Here is a 25,260-nt window from a genome sequence, read left to right as displayed (position 1 = left end):
GGCTGTACAGAGCTCCAGTAGAGAGGCTGGGTGCAGGGAGAGCGCCGAGGCACGGCGCGGTGCGGCGCGGCCCAGCTGAGCTACGCGGCCAGTGATGAGCTACGCTGTAAAAAGGACCGCTCGACAGGGCATCAAACGATAGCTAAGAGATCAGGCACGGGCAGTGAAAAGCGAAACAAGGGGAGAGGGGCAAATGGAGAGCTGCTTCCATATTCTCCACCATCCCCCTCCCCCGACGGAAAACCGCACCATAAGTGTTGAGAGATTGCGTTAAGAGTGGTCAGCTGCTGCCTGGACTCACATCATTTGGGGTGAGCACTACGTCATTGCTTGAAAAGAACCGGGAGACAGGTAGCGTTTGTCTCAAAACGCCACAGATAATTCGTCGTCTCCGCAGACAATTGGTGTCAAATCCAACAGACCCCAGGGTCATAGGACAGATCCTAATCGATTCCAACTTTGCCATACCACTGCCATTGGATGCCACCTTCGAGTTGGCACGTTCGTCATGTTTGGAGCTGTAGGTACTGCAGCTGCATGCCCAGCCAGATGAATTCGCCGCTTTTTAAAGCGGTTCTGTCTTATCCGGCTTACGGTCGCAGCTGTTCATAAACTTCGGCTTATCAGAATGGCTGTGCGTACCAGGGGGCCCTAGAAATGCGAGCCGCACCGCTATGACTGCTGCAACCTTGATCCCGCTGCAACAACGCCATTGAGAACAATGAATATGCCTGCTGCACATGGAAGCTGCATGACGGCGCTCATGTCCATTTCAACCTCCTTCTTTCTAAAATTCAGCTAGCCCTGTCCACTGCTAAGCTTCCAGAAGTATCATGCACAAAGCCATGGTAGAGATGGTTGCTGTTGTCAAGGAAATAGTGGAAAAACATCAGTGCGTTCAGCTAGGCGCTTCTGAAACTCATACCAGTGGGCATGAATCACATCACATCGCAGAATATCATGGCGTCAGGTCCGAGCGGGCACATAGCCAATTTTTCTGTAAGGAGAGGGCTGAGTGCAAACGTTAATTTTTCTCCAAAGTCCGGCAAATTCGGACAGAATTCCCGCGCCACTACTCAACATTGTGGCGTAAATGTACGATAGTAAAGGCATTCGAGGTTACACAAAACCTCACAAACAGACCTCGTCGTGCAAAACAAGGACATCGCCAAATCTGCCAGTGCTTGCCAACTTTCCAAAGTGTGCTGGGGTCGGTCTCACTGCTCCCGCTCGAGACATTGGGGGCGAGCGTCGAGCCTCGGTGCCGTTGTGGCGGTCGAGGTCCACCTCTTCATCTTTATTCCGGCTTCTGAGTCACCCACAGCGCGGGAACAACCGCCTCAAATGCATCTTTATGATGGCTCTCCCAGTGCCCAGCCCCCAATGCTCGACCGCGGACCAGTCATTCCAGCCAAGTTGTGAAAACCGGTCAGATTCGCATACCCGCCGCCTTTTCGCTCCAGCTGCCGTCCTGTGGTGTCTGACATCTCCCTGTCGGTGGCAGTGAATGGTGGTGTTATAAAGCGAGCTGTCCACCGGCTTTGTGCAGTTGGAAGTTGGTGCGGGTCTGAGCTGTGTCGGACCTATTGCCGCCGACGTCATGCAGCGTTTTGTGGCGGCTCTTCTGCTGGTGGTGAACGGTGCGAGCTCTTCCCCAGGACATCGAGCGGGACTCAGGCGGCTATGACATGACTGGAACCGGCTACAGCGGCTCCAGCTACGGTGAGCGCCGCCGCCGAGCATGTGGCGGAAGTTATCCCACATTCAGCCCAGATTCAGCCCAGCCCAGATTTGGCTGCAAAATGTAGGGAATTCCCTTTACGGGCCAATATCTCTCGTAGGATAAGGAAATCACGGACTGGCGATATGTCACCTGAAAGCTCTCTTTCGGCCAAAGACAACAGTGCACAGAAAAATCACCTACCGTGTCTAGGGGGAAAGTTATAGACGATCAAAAAATTATTTCCATGAGGCGGCCCTACGATTTTTCTTCAAAGTTGCGTCATCGAACCACTCGACAGATACGTATCAATCCGGCTGAAGAAACCCTACGGGGCATTGATATTCAGTGGGTCAAAACCCTTAGGAAACATCTATAACGGGGTTTTGCACTTACTTAACGGCAAACATAGGCTGAGTTGCATGTCAAATGAAAGCACGTGGCTCCCAAATGCAGACGTGCAAACCCAAAACCACTATCTTGTCTAGGGGGGAAAGTTATAGACAATCGAAAAAATAATGTCTATGGGCGGTCTCTACGATTTTCTTCAAAACTGTGGTCATCGAACATCGACAGATACGCATCAATCCGGCTGAAGAAACCCTACGGAACATTCATATTCAGGAGTCAAAAACCCTTAGGAAACAGATATAACGGAGTTTTGCACGTACTTACGGCAAACATAGCCGAGTCGCATATCAAATGAAAACACGCGAGAACCCAAATGCAAAAGTGGAATCGAGATTTGCGTATCTGGTCTAGGGGGAAAGTTATAGACGATCGAAAAAATTATGCCTATGAGCCGGCCCCCACGATTATTCTTCAAAATGCGTCATCGAACCATTGACAGCTACCTATCAATCGGCTGAAGAAACCCTATGAGGGATCGTATTTCAGGGGTTCAAAAACCCTTAGGAAACACCTATAACGGGGTTTTGCACTTACTTAACGGCAAACATAGGCCGAGTTGCATGTCAGCTGAAAGCACGTGGCATCCCAAATGCAGACGTTGCAAACCCAAAACCCCTATCTTGTCTTGGGGGGATGTTATAGACAATCAAAAAAATCATGTCTATGGGGTGGCCCCTACGATTTTTCTTCAAAATTGTGTCATCGAACCATCGACAGATACGTATCAATCCGGCTGAAGAAACCCTACGGGGCATTAATATTCAGGGGGACAAAAACCCTTAGGAAACATATATAACGGAGTTTTGCACTTACTTAACGGCAAACATAGGCCGAGTCGCATATCAAATGAACACACGCGAGAACCCAAATGGAAACGTGGAATCGAGATCCGCGTATCTTGCCTAGGTGGAATGTTATAGACGATCGAAAAAATCATGTCTATGGGGCGGCCCCTACGATTTTCTTCAAAAATGCGTCATCGACCAATCGCCAGATACTTAACAAGCGGGCTGAAGAAACCCCATGAGGCATTGATATTTGGGGGCAAAAACCATTAGGACACTTATACAACGGCATTTTGCCTTTAGCTACCGGCAAATATAGGTCAAGTTGCATATCGAATAAAAGCACGTGACAACCCAAATACAGACGTGCAAACCAAAAGCCGCTATCTTATCTAGGAGGATAGTGATAGTACAATAAAAAATCAGGTCTATGAGGCGGCCCCTACGATTTTCTTCAACATTGCGTCATCGAACCATGGACAGCTACTTATCAATCCGGCTGAGGAAACCCTATGGGGCATTTATATTCAGTGTGGTCAAAAACCTTTAGGGAACAGATACCGGGGTTTTGCACTTACTTAACTGCAAACATAGGCCGAGTCGCATATCAAATGAATGCATATGTTATCTTAAATGCAGACGTGCAAACCCGAAGCCCCTATCTTGTCTAGGGGGAAAGTTAAAGACGATCCAAAAAGTCATATCTATGGGGGGCCCTTTCGATCTTCTCAAAATTGCGTCGCCGAACCATCGACAGATACGTATCAATCCGGCTGAAGTAACCCTACGGGGCCTTGATGTTAAGGGGGTCAAAGACCTTTAGGAAACTTATACAGCGGAATTTTGCCTTTAGCTAATGGCTAAAGGCAAAATTCCAAGTTTGAAGGCAAATTTCCAAAATTCTATCCCAGTTCATATCCCAGTTCAATCCCAGTTCATAAATATGATTTTATTCGCTCATCTGTAACTTTACCCTGGACAAGATAGCGGTTTTTGGTTTGCACGTATGTATTTGGGTCGCCACGTGCTTTCATTTGATGTGCAACTTGACCTATATTTGCCTTTAGTTAAAGGCAATATTCCGTTGCATAAGTTTCGCAAAGGTTTTTGACCCCATGAATATTAATGCCCCCTAGGGTTTCTTCAGCCGAATTGATACGTATCTGTCGATGGTTCGATGACGCAATTTTGAAGAAAATTTGGGGGCCGCCCCATAGACATGATTTTTTCGTTCGTCTATAACTTTCTCCCTACAAAAGATACGCGGATTTCGATTCCACGTTTCCATTTGGGTTCTCACGTGCTTTCATTTGATCCACGACTCGGCATAGTTTGCCGTTAAGTAAATGCAAAACCCCGTTATTTATGTTTCCTAGGGTTTTTTGACACTCCTGAATATTGATGCCCCATAGGGTTTCTTCAGCCGGATTGATACGTATCTGTCGATGGTTCGATGACGCAATTTTGAAGAAAACTGTACGGGCCGCCCCATAGACATAATTTTTTTGATCGTCTATAACTTTCCCCCTAGACAAGACACGGATTTCGATTCCACGTTTTCATTTAGGTTCTCACGTGCTTTCATTTGATATGCGACTCAGCCTATGTTTGCCGTTAAGAAAGTGCAAAACCCCGTTGTATAAGTTTCCTAAGGGTTTTTGACTCCCTAAATATCAATGCCCCATGTGGTTTCTTCAGCCGAATTGATACGTATCTGTCGATGGTTCGATGACGTAATTTTAAAGAAAATCATAGGGGCCGCCCCATAGACATGACTTTTTTGATCGTCCATAACTTTTTCCCTAGACAAGATAGCGGTTTTTGGTTTGCACGTATGTATTTGGGTTGCCACGTGCCTTCATTTGATATGCAACTTGACCTATATATGCCTTTAGCTAAAGGCAAAATTCCGTTGTATAAGTTTCCCAAGGGTTTTTGACTCCTTAAATATCAATGCCCCATGGGGTTTCTTCAGCCGAATTGATGCGTATCTGTCGATGGTTCGATGACTCAGTTTTGAAGAAAATCGTAGGGGCCGCCCCATAGACATGATTGTTTTGATCGTCTATAACATTCCCCCTAGACAAGACAGCCGTTTTTGGCTTGCACGTATGTATTTGGGTTGTCACGTGCCTTCATTTGATAGGCAACTAGACCCATATTTACCTTTTGCTAAAGACAAAATTCCGTTGTATATGTTTCCTAAGGGTTTTTGACCCCATAAATATCAATGCCCGTAGGGTTTCCTCAGCCGGATTGATGCGTATCTGTCGATGTTTCGATGACTCAGTTTTGAAGAAAACTGTACGGGCCGCCCCATAGACATAATTGTTTTGATCGTCTATAACTTTCCCCCTAGACAAGCCAGCCGTTTTTGGTTTGCACGTATGTATTTGGGTTGTCACGTGCTTTCATTTGACATGCAACTCGGCCTATGTTTGCCGTTAAGTAAGTGCAAAACCCCGTTATAGATGTTTCTTAAGGGTTTTTGACCCCCTGAATATCAATGCCCTATAGGGCTTCTTCAGCCGGTTGATACGTATCTGTCGATGGCTCGATGACACAACTTCGAAGAAAATCGTAGGGGCTGCCCCATAGACATAATTTTTTCGATTGTCTATAACTTTTCCCCTAGACAAGATAGGGGTTTTGGGTTTGAACGTCTGCATTTGGAATGCCACGTGCTTTCATTTGACATGCAACTCGGCCTATGTTTGCCGTTAAGTAAGTGCAAAACCCCGTTATAGATGTTTCCTAAGGGTTTTTGACCCCCTGAATATCAATGCCCCCCATAGGGTTTCCTCAGCCGGATTGATAGTTCTGTCAATGGATCGGATCTGTCGATGGTTCGATGACGCAACTTTGAAGAAAGTCGTAGGGGCCGCCTCATAGACATAATTTTTTCGATCGTCCATAACTTTCCCTCTAGACCAGATGCCCAAATCTTGATTCCACGTTTGCATTTGGGTTCTCGCGTGTGTTCATTTGATATGCGACTCGGCCTATGTTTGCCGTTAAGTAAGTGCGAAACTCAATTATATATGTTTCCTGAGGGTTTTTGACCCCCTGAATATTAATGCCCCGTAGGGTTTCTTCAGCCGGATTGCTATGTATCTGTCGATGGTTCGATGACACAATTTTGAAAAAAATCGTAGGGGAGCCCTGTAGCATGATTTCTGATATTGTCTATAACTTTCCCCCTAGACAAGATAGGGGTTTGGGGTTTGCACGTCTGCATTTGGGATGCCACGTGCTTTCATTTGACATGCAACTCGGCCTATGTTTGCCGTTAAGTAAGTGCAAAACTCCGTTATATCTGTTTACTAAGGGTTTTTGACCCCCTGAATATCAATGCCCCATAGGGTTTCTTCAGCCGGATTGATACGTATCTGTCGATGGTTCAATGACGCAATTTTGAAGAAAATCGTAGGGGCCGCCCCGTAGACATGACTTTTCGAATCGTCTATAGCTTTCCCCCTTGACAAGGAAGGTGATTTTTATGTGCTCTGTTGTCTTTGGCCGAAAGAGAGCTTTCAGGTGACATTTCGCCTGTCCATGATTTCCTTATCCTATGGGAGATACTGGCCCGTAAAGGGAATTTCCTACATTTGTGCTGCCAAATCTGGGCTGGGCTGAATCTGGGCTGAATGTGGGCTAGCTTCCGCTACATCCGCCGTGCGAGGGTCTCGGTGTGACTACCAACGACGGACGCCCATCTGTGACGTGATGGTGTGACGCACCACCCTTCTTCTGTGATGCACCACCCTCCTGCTGTGATGCACCACCCTCCTGCTGTGATGCACCACCCTCATGCTGCGATGCACCACGCTGGGAGCCACGTGAAACAAACCGGGTTGCCCGGGCACCGGTGGTGCTTTTCACGCGCAAGCTTGGCAACGACGTGTGTTTTTCATATGGGAGCATCCTCGCCGTCGTCAGGGACGAGGGTGGCAGGCGGGCCAAGTCTGCTGCACGGTCCTGCCGAACCCAAGGCTCGACGCTTAGGTCAAGATGGGGAAGTGTGAACGCCCCTCTGACCTCAGAGGCTCGGCTTGTTCAGAGCCAACCGCAGAGCTAGTGTCAGCTTGAGTAGCAATCAAGGGCGTCACTCTTTAAAATCGGTTTGGGGCGGGGGCTGGGGGTGGGGATGGGGTGGGGGTTGATTGAGCTAGCGAAGTTGGCGTAACCGGCCTTAACTCCAGATATCTTCCCAGGTTTCGTTTACTTCGATTTTTGTCCACAGTCTTAATACACAAATTATGTGGTCGTTTCCAAAACCTTTTTGATGCTGAGAAATGGCATCTCAGTTGAGACCGATTTGAAGAATGCTGATAGGTAATAATAATGTGTGCAGCGTGCCAGCAGTTAGCACACTTGCTGCATTTCATGGGCCCAGTATTCCTTTTTGTGCTCATAGGCATTTGGGAGAGGAATGCAGAAGAGCATTGCGAGGGCTCAAGTCAGCATTGAGGGCTCAGGCCCTCCGGAAGTGTACAAAGTGTCACCTCATGCGGGCAATGGGACGAGACACAGGCGAGAGCGAGAGTGTGCGCACATTCGGCACAGACGAGACTTCGGCACAGACTTCGGCACAGGCGAGAGTGCGCACACAATTCGGAGGACGTCAAGGTTGTCGTGACGTACAGCGATGGCCAGTGATTACCCGGCCCATTTACCCTCACGGCTTCTACCCGTGCCGTACTATCGTCTCGTCTAAAGAGGCACGCTGGGTCACGTCCAGATTGAAGCATTAAGTGCCTTCTGGCAATACCAAAGCTGAGCGGTTGGACGTCACACCGCGAGCACTTGGCATGCTCAATCTGGGCACTAGCCTAGGACAGCGATGTCTTCATTCAGAAAAGATGAACATTTTTGTACAAAACGCCTTCAGCACCTGGTTTTTCGGCATCTTTTTGTTGAAAGTTCTTATGTTGAGTGCCCCTCATTGTCTCTGAGTGTCTCTCAAGTGTCCTCAGGTCAGCATTCAGATTGCGAACTTGGGAGGTGTGGTGTTCCAAAGATGATATTTGCCGCTGGTGGGTCAACCAGTGGCAACGCCGTCATAACCGTCGCGCGGTTTGTACTCGCCGAGCTCCTCCGTCTTTGCCTGCACTGCTGTGCCCTGCTCTGCCTTGTCTGTCTAACCCTGCCCCGCTCTGCCCTGTACTGCCTAACCTGCCCTGCCTGGACGGTGAGCAGGCAGCAGCCGCGAGGACCTCATCGCCAGAGGACCATCCATGCACCATTCCATCCAAACACGATGCGAAGACCGGTCCCATCTTTTAGACGGGTGTTTTACCCAACACAACTCTGTATCCCGCACTTGTGTGTGTGAACGGTGGTGGCCTTGCTTAAAGAGCGTGTTTCACATTTGTATGCGGTTTTGAGCTGAGATAGCCATCTTGAAGATCATTGGGTACAGCCCTGTCCTTGTAAAGACCCAATCCCCTCCAGTTTCCGAGCTACAACCCTCCCCCCGTAGATGTGTGGAATTTTTGGTGCAGATTATTTCATTGTCAGCCAGTCATCCATGGCGCTGCAATGACGTCATTCAAATCCTCCCATTTCATTGTCTGTGCAACGATGAAATATCTTTGCGCGGTTCGTTCACATCTGGCGTTGGTGAGCACGATGTCCAGATATAACGGCGTCGATCGCTCCTAATAAATATTATGCCAGATACGATGGCGTCAAGGGCCCTCTCCCTAAAAATCCACATATTCTGGTCATTTCGGTTGCGTTTATGACCTTCTTGGCCGTTTATGTAAGGCTTTGTATGGTGCGTTGATCGTTTTCGTAGTATCGATACAGGAAGTTAACAAAGTTTTAACGTTTCGATCAGTCCGGTTAGCATTCCCAAGATAGTTCTTACGTTCAAATTATGTAGTCACAAGCACAGTACACGCACAACAGTTTGGTTCCATCGAATCCCTTCATAAATGACTTTGGGAACGGCGTCACTACAGCGAAAGTTTGTGATTGGCACAGCGGCCTGCATGGGCCGGCTTCCGAGAAGCACAATGGCTGAAGCCTGAACCAGTGCGTCATTCTCACTATAAACCAGATACTACTTCGTTCAACAAAGCTCAAGTATGCTTCGAAGAGAGCCACTAGAGTGCACGCCATGGGGGAAATTAAAGCCATAGCATATCGATAAGACAGTAGTAAGAGCCTTATTCCTCGGCGAAAAACCAGCTGAATGGAGATAGACATGGGTTGATATTTCGGCAACATGCCTTTATCAAAACAATAGCAGAAGCAAATTGAAAGTTGCTTACCGATGATCTTACTAAATTTTTCAGTTTTTTTGGAAACAGCAAGTCACAGTTTTTACAGGACACCACCATTCAGGGTATCAGCAAAGGGCGATTGTTAGCCATTACCACGGCACAGTGCGTACTTAAGAATCAGAATGCACGAAACACGTATGCATGCAAACGAATTCAAGAAAACAGGCACCACACATCACGCTTCATTGAATCATGCAAGCGAGTTGAAGTAAACACGCATCACGCATCGCGCATCAGTTGTACATGCAAGCGATTTAAATTAACAGGCATCGCACATGACGCATCAGGCATCATTTACACCTGTCAACGATTTTAAGCTAACACACATCACACATCATGTCACTTATCACGGTCGCATAATCGGTCATGATGAGCCTGTACGTTAAGGTTTGGCCATCGACTTTTCAGAAGGTCAGATTCACATATTTTCCTGTCTGGGTGGTCCTGTGCTCTGTAGGTGACTTTGAGCTCTAAAAGGGGCATAGGGGTACATGCCTCTCTCGATTTCAGCCTGAAAGGTGTTTGCCAAAAAATAGCAACAAAAAGGGGCTATTCCTGTTAGGTTTTTAGCGTCTCACAGGTGTTCAGTATATGTGAAACGAATGTGGCGAATTTTTTTTATTATTTTATTTTTATAAATTTGATCCTAACCCTTTGAATGGATGGATTTCTGGGATCAGAGCTCACGCTAAGCAGTGCTTGTTGTGTAAGCTCTGAGCCCCACCATCCGATCACGCAATCCCAGGAACGGCAGAATTTAGTGGCGAAAGCTTAACGTGCCGCAATGCTCGGCGCGGTCCGTCCTGCCCTCTGACGTCAACTGACCTTTAGCGCGACCGCTGCCACCGGCCGCAGGCCATACCTGTCAAGTGCAAATAGCGAGCGCCCTAAAGCGACTCGAACCCACCCAGCCACGGGTGGGTGGATCGGAAGGCAGGCGCTCTAACCAACTGAGCCACCGGGACGGACATATGGACTCAACGACATTGACTATGTCCCTCTCATTTCCAAATTTGTATACATGACATCAATTGCTATCCGGGCACTTAGAGGCCTCGAGATGGAAGATTTCACCAGACATTTTTTTTTTAGCTTATTGTCGTTCTTCCAAGCTATGCGTACGCGCAGTTTTGATTTTTTAACGATGAGTTTTATTTTACAAAGCAAATTGCAAACAAAAGGAGTTACAAAGCAAATAAACTATGTCAGGTAGCGTTAAGAATCCGTCGTCCGATACGACGTATTCCCGCCTCCTATTACCCATCCCATCACGCGGTCTTGACATTTTAAATTTCTCCAAGATTCTACCTAAACGTCGCGGATTCTATCATCACATGTCTGCAGCGCCCATTAGACCAGTGATAGCTGCGTGCAGTGGTCATTCAGAAAAAACTGCGTGTCTTTCAGAGAAAATACTTAACAAACTCTTGAGGCTTTTATACCACGCATCTGTGAGAGAAGGCAGTATTTCCTTCTCTGTAGATGCTATCAATTTAGATGGAAATATGCCTTTCACTCAAGGCCATTCATTCATTCATTCAAGGCCATTCATCATATGCCATTCATTCAAGGCCATTCACACAGTAAAATAAGTGAACCTTCTTTTAGAGGAAGTCAGCGACCAGACATTAACGTAGTGTTGATCATCGGCGATCATGCGAAGGTGGTGAGTGCCTTGACATGTGATACCTGTTAACATAATCTTTCCATGTATGAGTGGTATCTGACACGTGATGTGTGATGCCTGTTTAATTGAAATCGTTTGCTTTTATAAGTGATGTGTGATGCCCGCTTACTCGAAATTGTTTACTTGAAACTGCTTGCGTGCTTGAATGTGTTATACGTCATGCCTGTTAACTTGAATTTGTTTGCGTGTGCACGTTTTTTGCGCATTTTAATTCTTAGTTAGAGGTGCGCCGTATCAGAGAAATAGCTAGCAACTGTCCATTGTTTGATCCCCTGAATGTCGGTGACGTGTACAAACTGTAACTTGCTGTTCTGAAAAACCCTGAACAATCCAGCAGTGTTGGGAGGCAATTTTTAATTGCTACTGATATTCGTCTTTATAGAGGTATACAGCCGAAATACCACGTCTATTATTCAATTATGCTGTTTGTTCTATCAGAAATAAGGCTGTTAGTGATCTCTCATCAGTATATGGATTCATTTAATGCACAGGACAACGGTTTGGATTCCGCATACCTTTTAGACTAAACCGAATGTTTGCGTCTTTCATATAATTCATTACAAGCACCTTTTGACAAATTAGTGTGTCGTTAATATTACAGAGCACATACACGTTAAAAAAGCAGGGCAAATGAAATGTATTGCGCTCAAGGCGGTGAGCAAGGAGTCCTAGAAGACTTTTGCCGCAGAAGCGCCTACTTCAGATAAACATTCTGAGGTATTCAGAAAGATTTCAAGAAAACTGACATTGCTGATCAAATCGTACGCGACTGATCTAGCAATAAGCAAAAGGTACAAAGGGACAGTACGCTTCATTTAAAAGGTAATGCTATGCTACGATAGACTCTCCGCAGACACGACGCTTAACTACGTCACTGGTAACAGCTTCCGCCTTTGTCCACAAACGCGGCGTGCGAATACGTCAAAGGTAACAACGTCCACCTCCGTCCACGGACGTGCCGTGCGAGTGTATCACTTGTAGCAACATCCGCCTCTGTAGACAGACACGGCGTGCAATTACGTCACCGGTAGCAACTCCCGCCTCAGTCCACAGACACGGCGTGCAATTACGTCACTGGTAACAACATCCGCCTCTGTCCACAGACACGGCATGCAATTACATCACTGGTAACAACATCCGCCTCTGTCCACAGACACGGCGTGCAATTTCGTCACTGGTAACAACATTCACCCCTTTCCGCAGAAGTGGGCGCTGCCGATGATAACCGCTGGTTGACAGTGACAGTACACCTTGGTATGTGAAAAGATGCCAAAGCGAGGGTCGCCATGGCAAAAAGAATTAATTCCACTGATTCTTAGAAGAGCTGTGATCTCTTCATACCTTGACATCCCCCACACACCGGGAGGAATCATAGCTGGTGTGTGAAAGGTCACAAATTGTCATGTCCTGCTCTGGCGCTATATTTTTAACCATGACATCGTTGTTCCCGCAGGCACAGGGTACGGGCACGAGGTGTGCGACATAGACTGTTCGCACCTGAACTTGGTGGCGTGGCGGCGGTTGGAGCCGCCCTCATCGCCCCTCGTCAGCCACATGATATATCAGGCTGCCGCGGCGAGTACCCTCTGTACGGTCACTGCAGGGTATGTGCCGCGGGGACAGGTGGACAGGAGAGAGAACAGAGAGAGAGAGACGATGAGGGACGCTAGAGAGAGAGAGAGATTGACGAGGAAGAAGAGAGAGGAGAAGAGGAGAGAGAGAGAGAGTGGGAGAGAGAGGAGAGAGAGAGAGAGAGAGAGGGAGAGATGAGGAGTAGAGGAGAGAGAGGAGAGAGGGGGGGGGGGAGAGGGAGGGAGAGAGAGAGGAGAGCAGTCAAATACATGGTGGCGGATGGTCATTTAATGATTACTTATGGAGTGCAGGAGAGTGGAGAACAAGGAGTGACGGATTGACGCTCGCTGAATATGAGGACTGGGTGGTGTGGGGATAATCAAAAGGCACACTTAGGTTAATGATTGACGCGTTCCCCAGGGCCGTAGGTCTTGCACTACTGATGGCATGGCCGTGCAGGCATGGGTGCCATGTTTACGGAAATGTCGGTAGGCATACATTAAAAAACGGGTACATAGGCTGTATACGACTTATGGTACAATCGTTTGCTGCATTGGTTTTTTTGTTGTCATCACGATCTTCAGTCATACCGTTTTGCGATTGTCAACGCATAGGATAAGATCAAGCTTGAATGTAACCGTTACTCTGTCACAAGGTATAACGAGGTGGTAACCTAGAGGAAACATCTCACATTGTTCTGGTGTTTAAAACACCGTACTAGCACTTTCGATATACTAGGTGCAAATGGTTTTACGCATCTATAGACTGGCCATCATGTCTACGCAGCAGACGGTGACCCGCCACCTCAGTCGTAAAGCGGCGACGTGGCGCCTTCGGACCGTGACCGAAACACAACCACCCTCCGAAAGTTAGGCAACCTAGATGACCACACATGTGACGGATATGCCCGTGTTTGCAGACAACAACCCGTTCGACAGGATGCTGGACGTGAGCTCAGTGGCCCAGGTCTGTACTGCTTTACAGCAGCAGTACGAGAGCGAGTCGAACGCCATCGGGTCCCGTTCCTTCGAAAAGCCGTGCGGCTGCATAGAGGGTAGGTGAGGACCTGGTGACCTCTGCCGGTATTGGTTTCTGTGACCCATGGCGTTTGCCTGCCTCCCTGTTACCCTCCTCCTCAGTTTGTGTCGGCCATGAGCTCATAACACATGGTTGGCCATACGCCATAACCTCCGTCAGTATTGGCATTGCTCGTGACCTAAGATGTTATCAGCCTTAACGCCATCAATCATGCAGGATGTGATTAGCCCCCTTGATCAACCCAATCATCCTGACCTACTACGCCGGGCCTGGAAGTGGTTCATGACCACAGACCGTGTCACCAGTGATTATGTGACCTCTGCCAGTGCCGGGCGTGGCTCCTCTCAGTAACACACATCCTGGTGTCACAGTGACTTCTGGTGTTTTCGCCAGGTACGGTGGGCGCGTTGGCCGGGTTCGCCGCCCTCGGTGGCCTGCTGGCGTTTGCTCTGTCGCAGTCCGCCGCAGCGCTGGCCGCCGCCTCGACAACCGCAGCCACCACCACCGCAGCCACCACCGAAACCACCACCGTCGCCACCACCACCGAAGCAATCACCACCACCACCGTGGCTCCGGCAGGGCGCTCTTTGGACGGTGAGCAGGGCGGGAGCGGGCCCTAAGCAGCGAGGCCCGGTGAGCGGGCCTAGTGAGCGGTCCTGGTGGAGCAGGTCTTCTCCAGCAGGCCTAGTACAGCAGGTCTCATCCAGTGGGCCTGTTACATCAGGCCTCCTCCAGACGTCTGGTGTAGCGGGACTCCTCCAGCAAACCTGAGCTGAGCGGCATGGTTCTCCACCATGCCGCTCAGCTCAGCATGCCTCTCCTTACCGCCCTGGACTGTCGCTGGGTCTGGGGCGCCGACGGGTTGACTGTCGTGACGTCTAGGGCGTGACGGGTGGACCGTCGCAAGGTCTGAAGCGCTTTCGGTTAAACTGTCGCTAGGGTCTGGAGCGCTGACAGGTGGACCGTCGATTTTAGCAGCTGTAGTCACAAAATCGCAAAGTAGAAATTGCTAAGGGACGAGCGTAACGTAAGGTGCTCGAACCATGGCCTGCGGCCATCAAGTATTATTCATGCTGACTTTGACCCGCGCACGCTTTTCTGTTTTATTACCGACTTTGTCCTAATCTCCTCAGATTCTGACCCGGAGCTAGAGCAGTACTTTACGGCGGGACGTAACCAACAGCATTGGTGAGTGACTTTAGAGCGGGAGATTGTCACCTGTTGTTGGCCAGCTGGCAGCTGAACAAAAGGGGGGAGATTACCACTTGTCGTCAACTGTTAGCTGAACAACCATACACCTGAATACAGTGAACTACCATAGTAGTGGGCAGACCCCCATACAAGAGTTCTCGGCGCTATGCGTTTCGTTTCACCAAAACCAATCAAAAAGGCTCGTGAAAAAGTTCTACCAACAATCGCCGTCTCGGGATATGAGCATATCTCCCTCATCGCCGACCACCTGGCACTTGCCGCTGCTCCGCCGACAGAGATGCTGAGGTCTGGGTCCGTGCTGCTGCCACTGCTGTCGAGCACGGCTGACCTGCTCTGGGCCGGTGAGGAATCCTCCTGCCAGCAGTACCGGCTCTGCCAGCTCGGCCAGCTTGCACGTCGCTCCGGTCCACCTTACAGCGTGGCCGTACCCCTAGCCAGGTATGTTGGGGGAGGGCAGTTGGCAAATGAATGGGTATGTTCAACATTCCGGGCGGAAGAATGAATGACTGTAGACGGAGAGGGCATAACACTGTTGCGTGCAATAGAACTTGCGTATACAGGGAACACCGACGCCTACGTGTTAATCCAACGTGTTCCCTAAATTGAAATTGATCACACCTCATGGTGGACTCAGTCCTTCCTACAGCAGCAAAAGATATAATATAGTCGTTCGAAAGATCCATTATGTCAACCAATCGAATTCAACGCGGGAGCTGCGAACCACTTGGGCTACAGAACGTAACAGAATCGTCAAGGTGCATTTTTCAGTGATCCGTGCGTGTTTGCAGTTTTCTGCTTCTTTCTGTCCCCAGCCTGCCACTGTCCTCAGAATGTGCAGCGGTGTGCTGACCTCTGTTGACCCTCTTATGACCTTTGGTGCGCAGTGTGACCTGAGTTGACTGTCCTGTGCTCCATCGTGACGCCGTCTAGACCAGCATGGTGTGGCGATGTGCGCACCTGGTGATATCTGCGACATCTGGTGACATCTGGTGACATCTGGTGACTGCGCGACAATCTGTGACCGGGTCCCTCGCTGTTGCAGTCTGCCGCTATCCTGGATCAAGAGCAAGTTCCAGGGCTCCAGGATCACCGACCTGTGCTGGACGATGGCCTCCATGGGCCGGACTACTGACTGCTCGACCATGTACAAGAGCTGCTGAGCTGACACGAACGCGGCCGCTCACATCCTACGACTCCATGTGCGCGCAATGATAAGGGCTGTCATTAAAGCGGCGCAAAACAATCACACAGCGACTTGCAGGGAGCCTGGTTACGTTCTCAGCTACGGAAAGGTTTGTACGCTTGGACGAGGACACCAGGCGAGGGATGATGGATAACTTGAGACGAAACGACTGCCGCAACATTGCTGGATGTCGGAGCACACTTTCGCGTGGTGCTAAAGCACCTCACGATAAGTTTAGGTGGTTGGCTCTCAAGCCCAGTCGTGGTCATTCCAGTGACCAAATATTCATTTCAGCCGGGGTCTCACCAAAAGTCCTACTTTTTTTACTACTCGAAGTCATCGAAAGTAGAAGAAGTGGTGTCGTTAAAGCATGTCTCTATTCATTTCGCGATAGAAGTCTCGTAGAGCTGTCTCTCCCTTGTCATATTTTTACGCACTCTTGGTTGCTCAGGTGCTGGATTGTTGTCACTTGTTATTGTTATTCTGTGAAAATGGTTCACTTAATGATTACTGTGTGATGCAAGAATCGCATGCCATGCTAAGTGTTGCTATATGATCCTTTTCGGTGCATTTCTTTAGATGCATATATATATATATATATATATATATATATACTATATATATATAGATATATATATATATATTATAGTAACTGTACACGTGTGGTTTATATACATACATGTATATATATATATATATATACATATATATATATATGCATAATATATATATAATATATATATATATATATATATATAGTTTGTTGCTATTGTTATTTTCTGCAACACGCATATATATAACTTGAGCTTGTACTTTACCCCAACTCCAAAACTGATGTGATGCGCAAATGGTAAAATATACGAACACGCACGTACCGTCCCTATGTAGTATTACCAGAAGCGAAATGTGCCAACGATGATGACTAGCGTTCCAAGAGTCACAATGTGCGACCCGAGCGCGCATGCGCCACCAACGGTCGCCATCCGCCAGTTCGTTCCACCCCGACATACGAGAGTCCATCTGACGGGTACATCTGGCGGTACATCTGTTTGGAGCCGGTCTCATACAGCTGACAAGGCCTCTGGCCGTCTGATGAAGAAAACTGGCCTGAAAATGACCAAAGAACATCACGCACACTGTAAGGTGCTTTGCAGTCCATCAGGAGCGCGGTGCACGCGGAAGGCTTTCATGGAGCCACTGTTGGGTGAATGGGACCGTACAAGTACACCGTCATCGTTAACCCACCCCCAACGCACGGTGCGGAGCTGACATGACGTCAGATGATCGCATCTCTTACATCCGGCCACGCCGTCAAAGCCGCAAGTCAGTGTGCTGGATGTACGATGTCATGCACCAGCCAGCGTGTTGTCTGCAGCCCCGACAGAGCGGACGTCAGCCAGTCACGACAGAGCAGACGTCAGCCAGTCACGCCAAATGTTTTTGCCATGCTAAATCCTTTATATCTGAAGTCAGTGTGCTAACAGTAGCACACGTTTTAAAAGGATATCGCCTGGATTAGCATACAGAAGCAGCCTTTGGCAGCTTTTAAAAGAACACGATGACCCAGATACATCTTAACACATTTTTCACCAGCAATGGCAAAAATGGTTGTCGCATAATGACTGTGGTGTTTGTGCATCACGACCAGTGGCACAGAGTCGTAATCAGGTTATCCCCTTACGTCAAAGTTCTAAGATATTTGTCCGTGGAGTAGTACCTGATTAGAAGCCATTCACCAAAGTATAGCACACGTAAACTGAAATGGGAGCCACTCTCTCCTGGCACGAAAAATACCTGATAAGTGACGGAAAGACCGAAGAGGTTTGGAATTTGAATTTCACATTCTAGGGCGAAAACCCAAGTTGCCAACATCCGGGAGAATCAAGGTTCTGAGTGGTAGAAGAATCAACCTTGTCAGGTGAGCCGCCCTATAAACCAAGTTTAGAATTTGTAACACTTCCTCCTGCCTTACAGTATCAATGGAGTCTATGATTGGTTATCTGTGGTGCCAAGGGCATAAGGCTTCATGATGTCGAGATCCCCCCAGCCAGTTTTCTTATACCGATATCACTGCGCATTGTGAACAGCCGTTTTGCTGCTGCGGCAGTGCCATAGGTCTGAAAACTATATCAAATGCGAGGGAACGTTTAGATCCGGCCACATGAGCAAACCTCCACATCAGTTGTGCTCATTCTCGTATTGCCAAAGGTATAAGTGAAGGTATCAGGTAACAACGGCGTTTGGTATTGCACGCCCACAGAATTTCCAGCAGGGCGTATCGTTGAAATTATTGAACTGGGACGGAAATTGTTAACATGTCACATAGCGCTTGTCTGTTTTTCTGCTGGAAGCAATGGGATTCAACGGCGTATTACACCCGCAACCAACCAATTATCTACATTCAGGGTCATTGCCAGGATGTAAACGGCCAAAACATGTAAAGCTCCGTTTGTCGCAGTGCCTGCGGTACGCATCAGTGGTAGGGCATCGGTTGTATTTTGTTTAGCAGCTTCCAAAACGAACGCAACCATCATGTCGGTGGCGCACTGCTTATGTAGTTGGCGGATGATTGTCAGGCATTTGTGACAGCTGACCCAGTAATCTAGAAATACTTGCAGGCCATGGATTGAATCGTTGAACAAGTGCGCGAGTGGTTTGTTAACGAGATGGAGAGCCCATCGAAGGCAAAGGTAATAACTGGAACGGCTGGCCGTATCACAGGCCTTTTCTATCTAGGATCTCGTTGCTGATCGAGTTATCACCTCAAATAAGGAGGTGAGGAATCCGAGATCAATCTGTAATGAAGTCCTGTTTTAGGAACATCATATGCGTGCCAACAAGCAGAAGTGCACAGGGACACTAACTGCGCTATTGCGTCACCGTCATGTGATATAAAAACCATCATGTACCAAAGAGTGCAATCAAGTGAGCGTTTTCATTCCACGGCTTGAATATCGCTCATCTTGTTTCACCACGTGCGCGATTATGGTAACCCTTTGCCTTTGAAAACAGACCTTTCCCGCCTGCGCAAGCCACATCATCATTTCCCCCGCGCCGAGAGGCCAGCACGCAGGAGTACCCCTGGCGCTCGCACATGGGTGCTGTGAAAACTTAAGGCTATGGCTTGCCCTCTTGTCATGTATACAGCTGTCGGCGTGTAGAAACCCCGAGGTTGCGTGCCCCCCCCCCCCCCTCATTACCAAATTTTAGGCATGCATCCATGTGTGCGTGACCAAACGTTACATTTCCAATTCATGTTACTGAAGGCGCATTCACGAAGTTGCCTGCTTTAACACCTAGACGTAAAGGAAGAAACTCAAAACACATTTTTTAGAGCACACACAGGACAAAAAAATAGATTTGCTACGGATGGTTTGGTGCGATCAGTATCTGACCATTGCCGGCCAGTCATCTTTATGTGGTTCATTTGAAGGATGTTTGACTGAAAACCAGTTTTGAAAAGAATGGAAATGAATTTTTCGACAAGACACCTTCAGGTTGGCGGAGGCCAACATGACCGGAATGGCGGAGTCAAGGAGTTGGGGGTCATCTGCGAAGGATAGTAAACGAAACGAAGTGGAGGAGGAAAACCAGCAGAGCGTTCATGAAGATGAGGAGCACGACCCATGAGGAGAGTTCTAGGCCATCCCGCCGGCTAGGGGAAATGGGACTGAGCAACACAGGGGGAACTTTTACAACACTGCAGAGAGGAGTACGTCATCAACGCCGACAGACGTTCATGCGATCATCTTTCAGATGGCTGTACAGAGCTCCAGTAGAGAGGCTGGGGCAGGGAGAACGCCGAGGCACGGCGCGGTGCGGCGCGGCCCAGCTGAGCTACGCGGCCAGTGATAGCTACGCTGTAAAAAAGGACCGCTCACAGGGCATCAAACGATAGCTAAAGAGATCAGGCACGGGCAGTGAAAGCGAAACAGGGGAGAGGGGCAAATGGAGAGCTGCTTCCATATTCTCCACCATCCCCCCCCCCGACGGAAAAACCGCACCATAAGTGTTGAGAGATTGCGTTAAGAGTGGTCAGCTGCTGCCTGGACTCACATCATCTGGGGTGAGCACTACGTCATTGCTTGAAAAGAACCGGGAGACAGGTAGCGTTTGTCTCAAAACGCCACAGATAATTCGTCGTCTCCGCAGACAATTGGTGTCAAATCCAACAGACCCCAGGGTAGGACAGATCCTAATCGATTCCAACTTTGCCATACCACTGCCATTGCCCACCTTCGAGTTGGCACGTTCGTCATGTTTGGAGCTGTAGGTACTGCAGCTGCATTGCCCAGCCAGATGAATTCGCCGCTTTTTAAAGCGGTCTGTCTTATCCGGCTTACGGTCGCAGCTGTTCATAAACTTCGGCTTATCAGAATGGCTGTGCGTACCAGGGTGGGCCCTAGAAATAGCGAGGCGCACCGCTATGACTGCTGCAACCTTGATCCCGCTGCAACAACGCCATTGAGAACAATGAATATGCCTGCTGCACATGGAAGCTGCATGACGGCGCTCATGTCCATTCAAACCTCCTTCTTTCTAAAATTCAGCTAGCCCTGTCCACTGCTAAGCTTCCAGAAGTATCATGCACAAAGCCATGGTAGAGATGGATTGCTGTTGTCAAGGAAATAGTGGAAAAAACATCAGTGCGTTTCAGCCAGGCGCTTCTGAAACTCATACCAGTGGGGCATGAATCACATCACATCGCAGAATATCATGGCGTCAGGTCCGAGCGGGCACATAGCCAATTTTTTGTAAGGAGAGGGCTGAGTGCAAACGTTAATTTTTCTCCAAAGTCCGGCAAATTCGGACAGAATTCCTGCGCCACTACTCAACAATGTGGCGTAAAATGTACGACAGTAAAGGCATTCGAGGTTACACACAAACCTCACAAACAGAACTCGTCGTGCAAAACAAGGACCACCGCCAGAATCTTGCCAGTGCTGTCAACTTTCCAAGTGTGCTGGGGTCGGTCTCACTGCTCCCGCTCGAGACATTGGGGGCGAGCGTCGAGCCTCGGTGCCGTTTGTGGCGGTCGAGGTCCACCTCTTCATCTTTATTCCGGCTTCTGAGTCACCCACAGCGCGGAACAACCGCCTCAAATGCATCTTTATGATGGCTCTCCCAGTACCCAGCCCCCAATGCTCGACCCGCGGACCAGTCATTCCAGCCAAGTTGTGAAAACCGGTCAGATTCGCATACCCGCCGCCTTTTCGCTCCAGCTGCCGTCCTGTGGTTGTCTGACATCTCCCTGTCGGTGCAGTGAATGGTGGTGTTTATAAAGCGAGCTGTCCGCCGGCTTTGTGCAGTTGGAAGTTGGTGCGGGTCTGAGCTGTGTCGGAACCTATTGCTGCCGACGTCATGCAGCGTTTTGTGGCGGGCTCTTCTGCTGGTGGTGACGGTGCGAGCTCTTCCCCAGGACATCGAGCCGGGACTCAGGCGGCTATGACATGACTGGAACCGGCTACAGCGGCTCCAGCTACGGTGAGCGCCGCCGCCGAGCATGTGGCGGAAGTTATCCCACATTCAGCCCAGATTCAGCCCAGCCCAGATTTGGCTGCAAAATGTAGGGAATTCCCTTTACGGGTCAATATCTCTCGTAGGATAAGGAAATCACGGACTGGCGATAGTCACTGAAAGCTCTCTTTCGGCCAAAGACAACAGTGCACAGAAAAATCACCTACCTTGTCTAGGGGGAAATTATAGACGATCGAAAAAATTATTTCCCATGAGGCGGCCCCTACGATTTTCTTTCAAAGTTGCGTCATCGAACCATCGACAGATACGTATCAATCCGGCTTGAAGAAACCCTACGGGGCATTGATATTCAGTGGGTCAAAAACCCTTAGGAAACATCTATAACGGGGTTTTGCACTTACTTAACGGCAAACATAGGCTGAGTTGCATGTCAAATGAAAGCACGTGGCATCCCAAATGCAGACGTGCAAACCCCAAAACCACTATCTTGTCTGGGGGGAAAGTTATAGACAATCGAAAAAATAATGTCTATGGGGTTGGCGGTCTCTACGATTTTTCTTCAGAATTGTGTCATCGAAACCATCGACAGATAACGCATCAATCCGGCTGAAGAAACCCTACGGGACATTCATATTCAGGGAGTCAAAAACCCCTTAGAAACATAGTAACGGAGTTTTGCACGTACTTAACGGCAAACATAGGCCGAGCGCATATCAAATGAAAACACGCGAGAACCCAAATGCAAAAGTGGAATCGAGATTTGCGTATCTGGTCTAGGGGGAAAGTTATAGACGATCGAAAAAATTATGCCTATGATCGGCCCCCACGATTTTCTTCAAATTGCGTCAATCGACCATGACAGCTACATATCAATCCGGCTGAAGAAACCCTATGAGGGATTGTTATTCAGGGGTTCAAAAACCCTTAGGAACACCTATAACGGGGTTTTGCACTTACTTACGGCAAACATAGGCCGAGTTGCATGTCGACTGAAAGCACGTGGCATCCCAAATGCAGACGTGCAAGCCCAAAACCCCTATCTTGTCTAGGGGGGATGTTAGACAATCGAAAAATCATGTCTATGGGGTGGCCCCTACGATTTCTTCAAAATTGTGTCATCGAACCATCGACAGATACGTATCAATCCGGCTGAAGAAACCCTACGGGGCATTAATATTCAGGGGGACAAAAACCCTTAGGAAATATATAACGGAGTTTTGCACCTTACTTAACGGCAACATAGGCCGAGTCGCATATCAAATGAACACACGCGAGAACCCAAATGGAAACGTGGAATCGAGATCCGCGTATCTTGCCTAGGTGGAATGTTATAGACGATCGAAAAAATCATGTCTATGGGCGCGCCCCTACGATTTTCTTCAAAACTGCGTCATCGAACCATCGACAGATACGTATCAATCCGGCTGAAGAAACCCGATGAGACATTGATATTTGGGGGGTCAAAAACCATTAGGACACTTATACAACGGCATTTTGCCTTTAGCTACCGGCAAATATAGGTCAATTGCATATCGAATGAAAGCACGTGACAACCCAAATACAGACGTGCAAACCAAAAGCCGCTATCTTGTCTAGGAGGATAGTGATAGACAATAAAAAAACAGGTCTATGAGGCGGCCCCTACGATTTCTTCAAAATTGCGTCACGAACCATTGACAGCTACTTATCAATCCGGCTGAAGAAACCCCATGGGGCATTTATATTCAGGTGGTCAAAAACCTTTAGGAACAGATCCGGGGTGTTGCACTTACTTAACTGCAAACATAGGCCGAGTCGCATATGAAATGAATGCATATGTTATCTTAAATGCAGACGTGCAAACCCGAAGCCCCTATCTTGTCTAGGGGAAAGTTAAAGACGATCCAAAAAGTCATATCTATGGGGCGGCCCTTTCGATCTTCTCCAAAATTGCGTCGCCGAACCATCGACAGATACGTATCAATCCGGCTGAAGTAACCCTTCGGGGCCTTGATATTAAGGGGGTCAAGACCTTTAGAAACTTATACAGCGGAATTTTGCCTTTAACTAATGGCTAAAGGCAAAATTCCCAGTTTAAAGGCAAAATTCCCAAAATTCTAATCCCAGTTCATATCTAGCGTTAGGAACTGAAAATTTACTGACATCAATGATTTCTCGAATTAAAAATATAATATCAGCACAGAATGGTTGAACGCATGATTTATCAATGATGAGCCACTCTACACCCACAATCAATCAAGGTTTTCAACAAAAGTAAATCATTGAAGGTGAATCATGATTAGCAATCAATTGCTTCTCATACACGGAACCGTAATTTGGATCAGATCTGGGCCGTGGAGCATACGTTGTGAACTAATGGTTGGTCGATTCTGAAAATATTGTATTGACTTTAAATTATGGTCTGTGGTCTAAAAAATGGATCTGTCAGGTCGCCGCGATGCTGGCAAGATTTTGTGATAGTTTAAAATTGTATGCAACTAGGCCTATGTTTACTGTTAAGCAAGCTCAAAATCCCATCATACGTGTTTCCTAAGGTTTTTTACCCCCTAAATACCCTTGGCCGTAGGGATTCCTCAGCCAGATTGATGAGTATCGATGGATGGTTCGATGAGGTAATTTTGAAGAAAATCGTATAGGCCGCCAATAATATGATTTATTCGCTCATCTGTAACTTTTACCCTGGACAAGATAGCGGTTTTTGGTTTGCACGTATGTTATTTGGGTCGCCACGTGCTTTCATTTGATGTGCAGCTTGACCTATATTTGCCTTTAGTTAAAGGCAAATTCCGTTGCATAAGTTTCGCAAAGGTTTTTGACCCCATGAATATTAATGCCCCCTAGGGTTTCTTCAGCCGATTGATACGTATCTGTCGATGGTTCGATGACGCAATTTTGAAGAAAACTGTACGGGCCGCCCCATAGACATAATTTTTTGATCGTCTATAACTTTCCCCCTAGACAAGACGCGGATTTCGATTCCACGTTTTCATTTAGGTTCTCACGTGCTTTCATTTGATATGCGACTCAGCCTATGTTTGCCGTTAAGAAAGTGCAAAACCCCGTTGTATAAGTTTCCTAAGGGTTTTTGACTCCCTAAATATCAATGCCCCATGTGGTTTCTTCAGCCGAATTGATACGTATCTGTCGATGGTTCGATGACGTAATTTTAAAGAAAATCATAGGGGCCGCCCCATAGACATGACTTTTTTGATCGTCCATAACTTTTTCCCTAGACAAGATAGCGGTTTTTGGTTTGCACGTATGTATTTGGGTTGCCACGTGCCTTCATTTGATATGCAACTTGACCTATATATGCCTTTAGCTAAAGGCAAAATTCCGTTGTATAAGTTTCCCAAGGGTTTTTGACTCCTTAAATATCAATGCCCCATGGGGTTCCTTCAGCCGAATTGATGCGTATCTGTCGATGGTTCGATGACTCAGTTTTGAAGAAAATCGTAGGGGCCGCCCCATAGACATGATTGTTTTGATCGTCTATAGCATTCCCCCTAGACAAGACAGCCGTTTTTGGCTTACACGTATGTATTTGGGTTGTCACGTGCCTTCATTTGATATGCAACTAGACCCATATTTACCTTTTGCTAAAGACAAAATTCCGTTGTATATGTTTCCTAAGGGTTTTTGACCCCATAAATATCAATGCCCCGTAGGGTTTCCTCAGCCGGATTGATGCGTATCTGTCGATGTTTCGATGACTCAGTTTTGAAGAAAACTGTACGGGCCGCCCCATAGACATAATTGTTTTGATCGTCTATAACTTTCCCCCTAGACAAGCCAGCCGTTTTTGGTTTGCACGTATGTATTTGGGTTGTCACGTGCTTTCATTTGACATGCAACTCGGCCTATGTTTGCCGTTAAGTAAGTGC

General features: G+C 47.9%; 1 protein-coding gene across 1 annotated transcript; it reads left to right on the top strand.

Annotated features, from left to right (window-relative positions):
* Positions 1-1,688: 1,688 nt before the first annotated feature.
* LOC119104312 (uncharacterized) lies at positions 1,689-14,123 on the top strand. Its single transcript, XM_037228010.1, has 3 exons — positions 1,689-1,722; positions 13,385-13,519; positions 13,897-14,123. The coding sequence occupies exons 1-3, from the start codon at positions 1,689-1,691 to the stop codon at positions 14,121-14,123; spliced, it is 396 nt and encodes a 131-aa protein (XP_037083905.1).
* Positions 14,124-25,260: the final 11,137 nt, after the last annotated feature.

This window comes from Pollicipes pollicipes, unplaced genomic scaffold (assembly GCF_011947565.3).
Source record: "Pollicipes pollicipes isolate AB1234 unplaced genomic scaffold, Ppol_2.1 Scaffold_6052;HRSCAF=7182_pilon_pilon_pilon, whole genome shotgun sequence".
NCBI lineage: Eukaryota > Metazoa > Arthropoda > Thecostraca > Pollicipedomorpha > Pollicipedidae > Pollicipes > Pollicipes pollicipes.
This window is presented reverse-complemented; position numbering and strand designations above follow the sequence as displayed.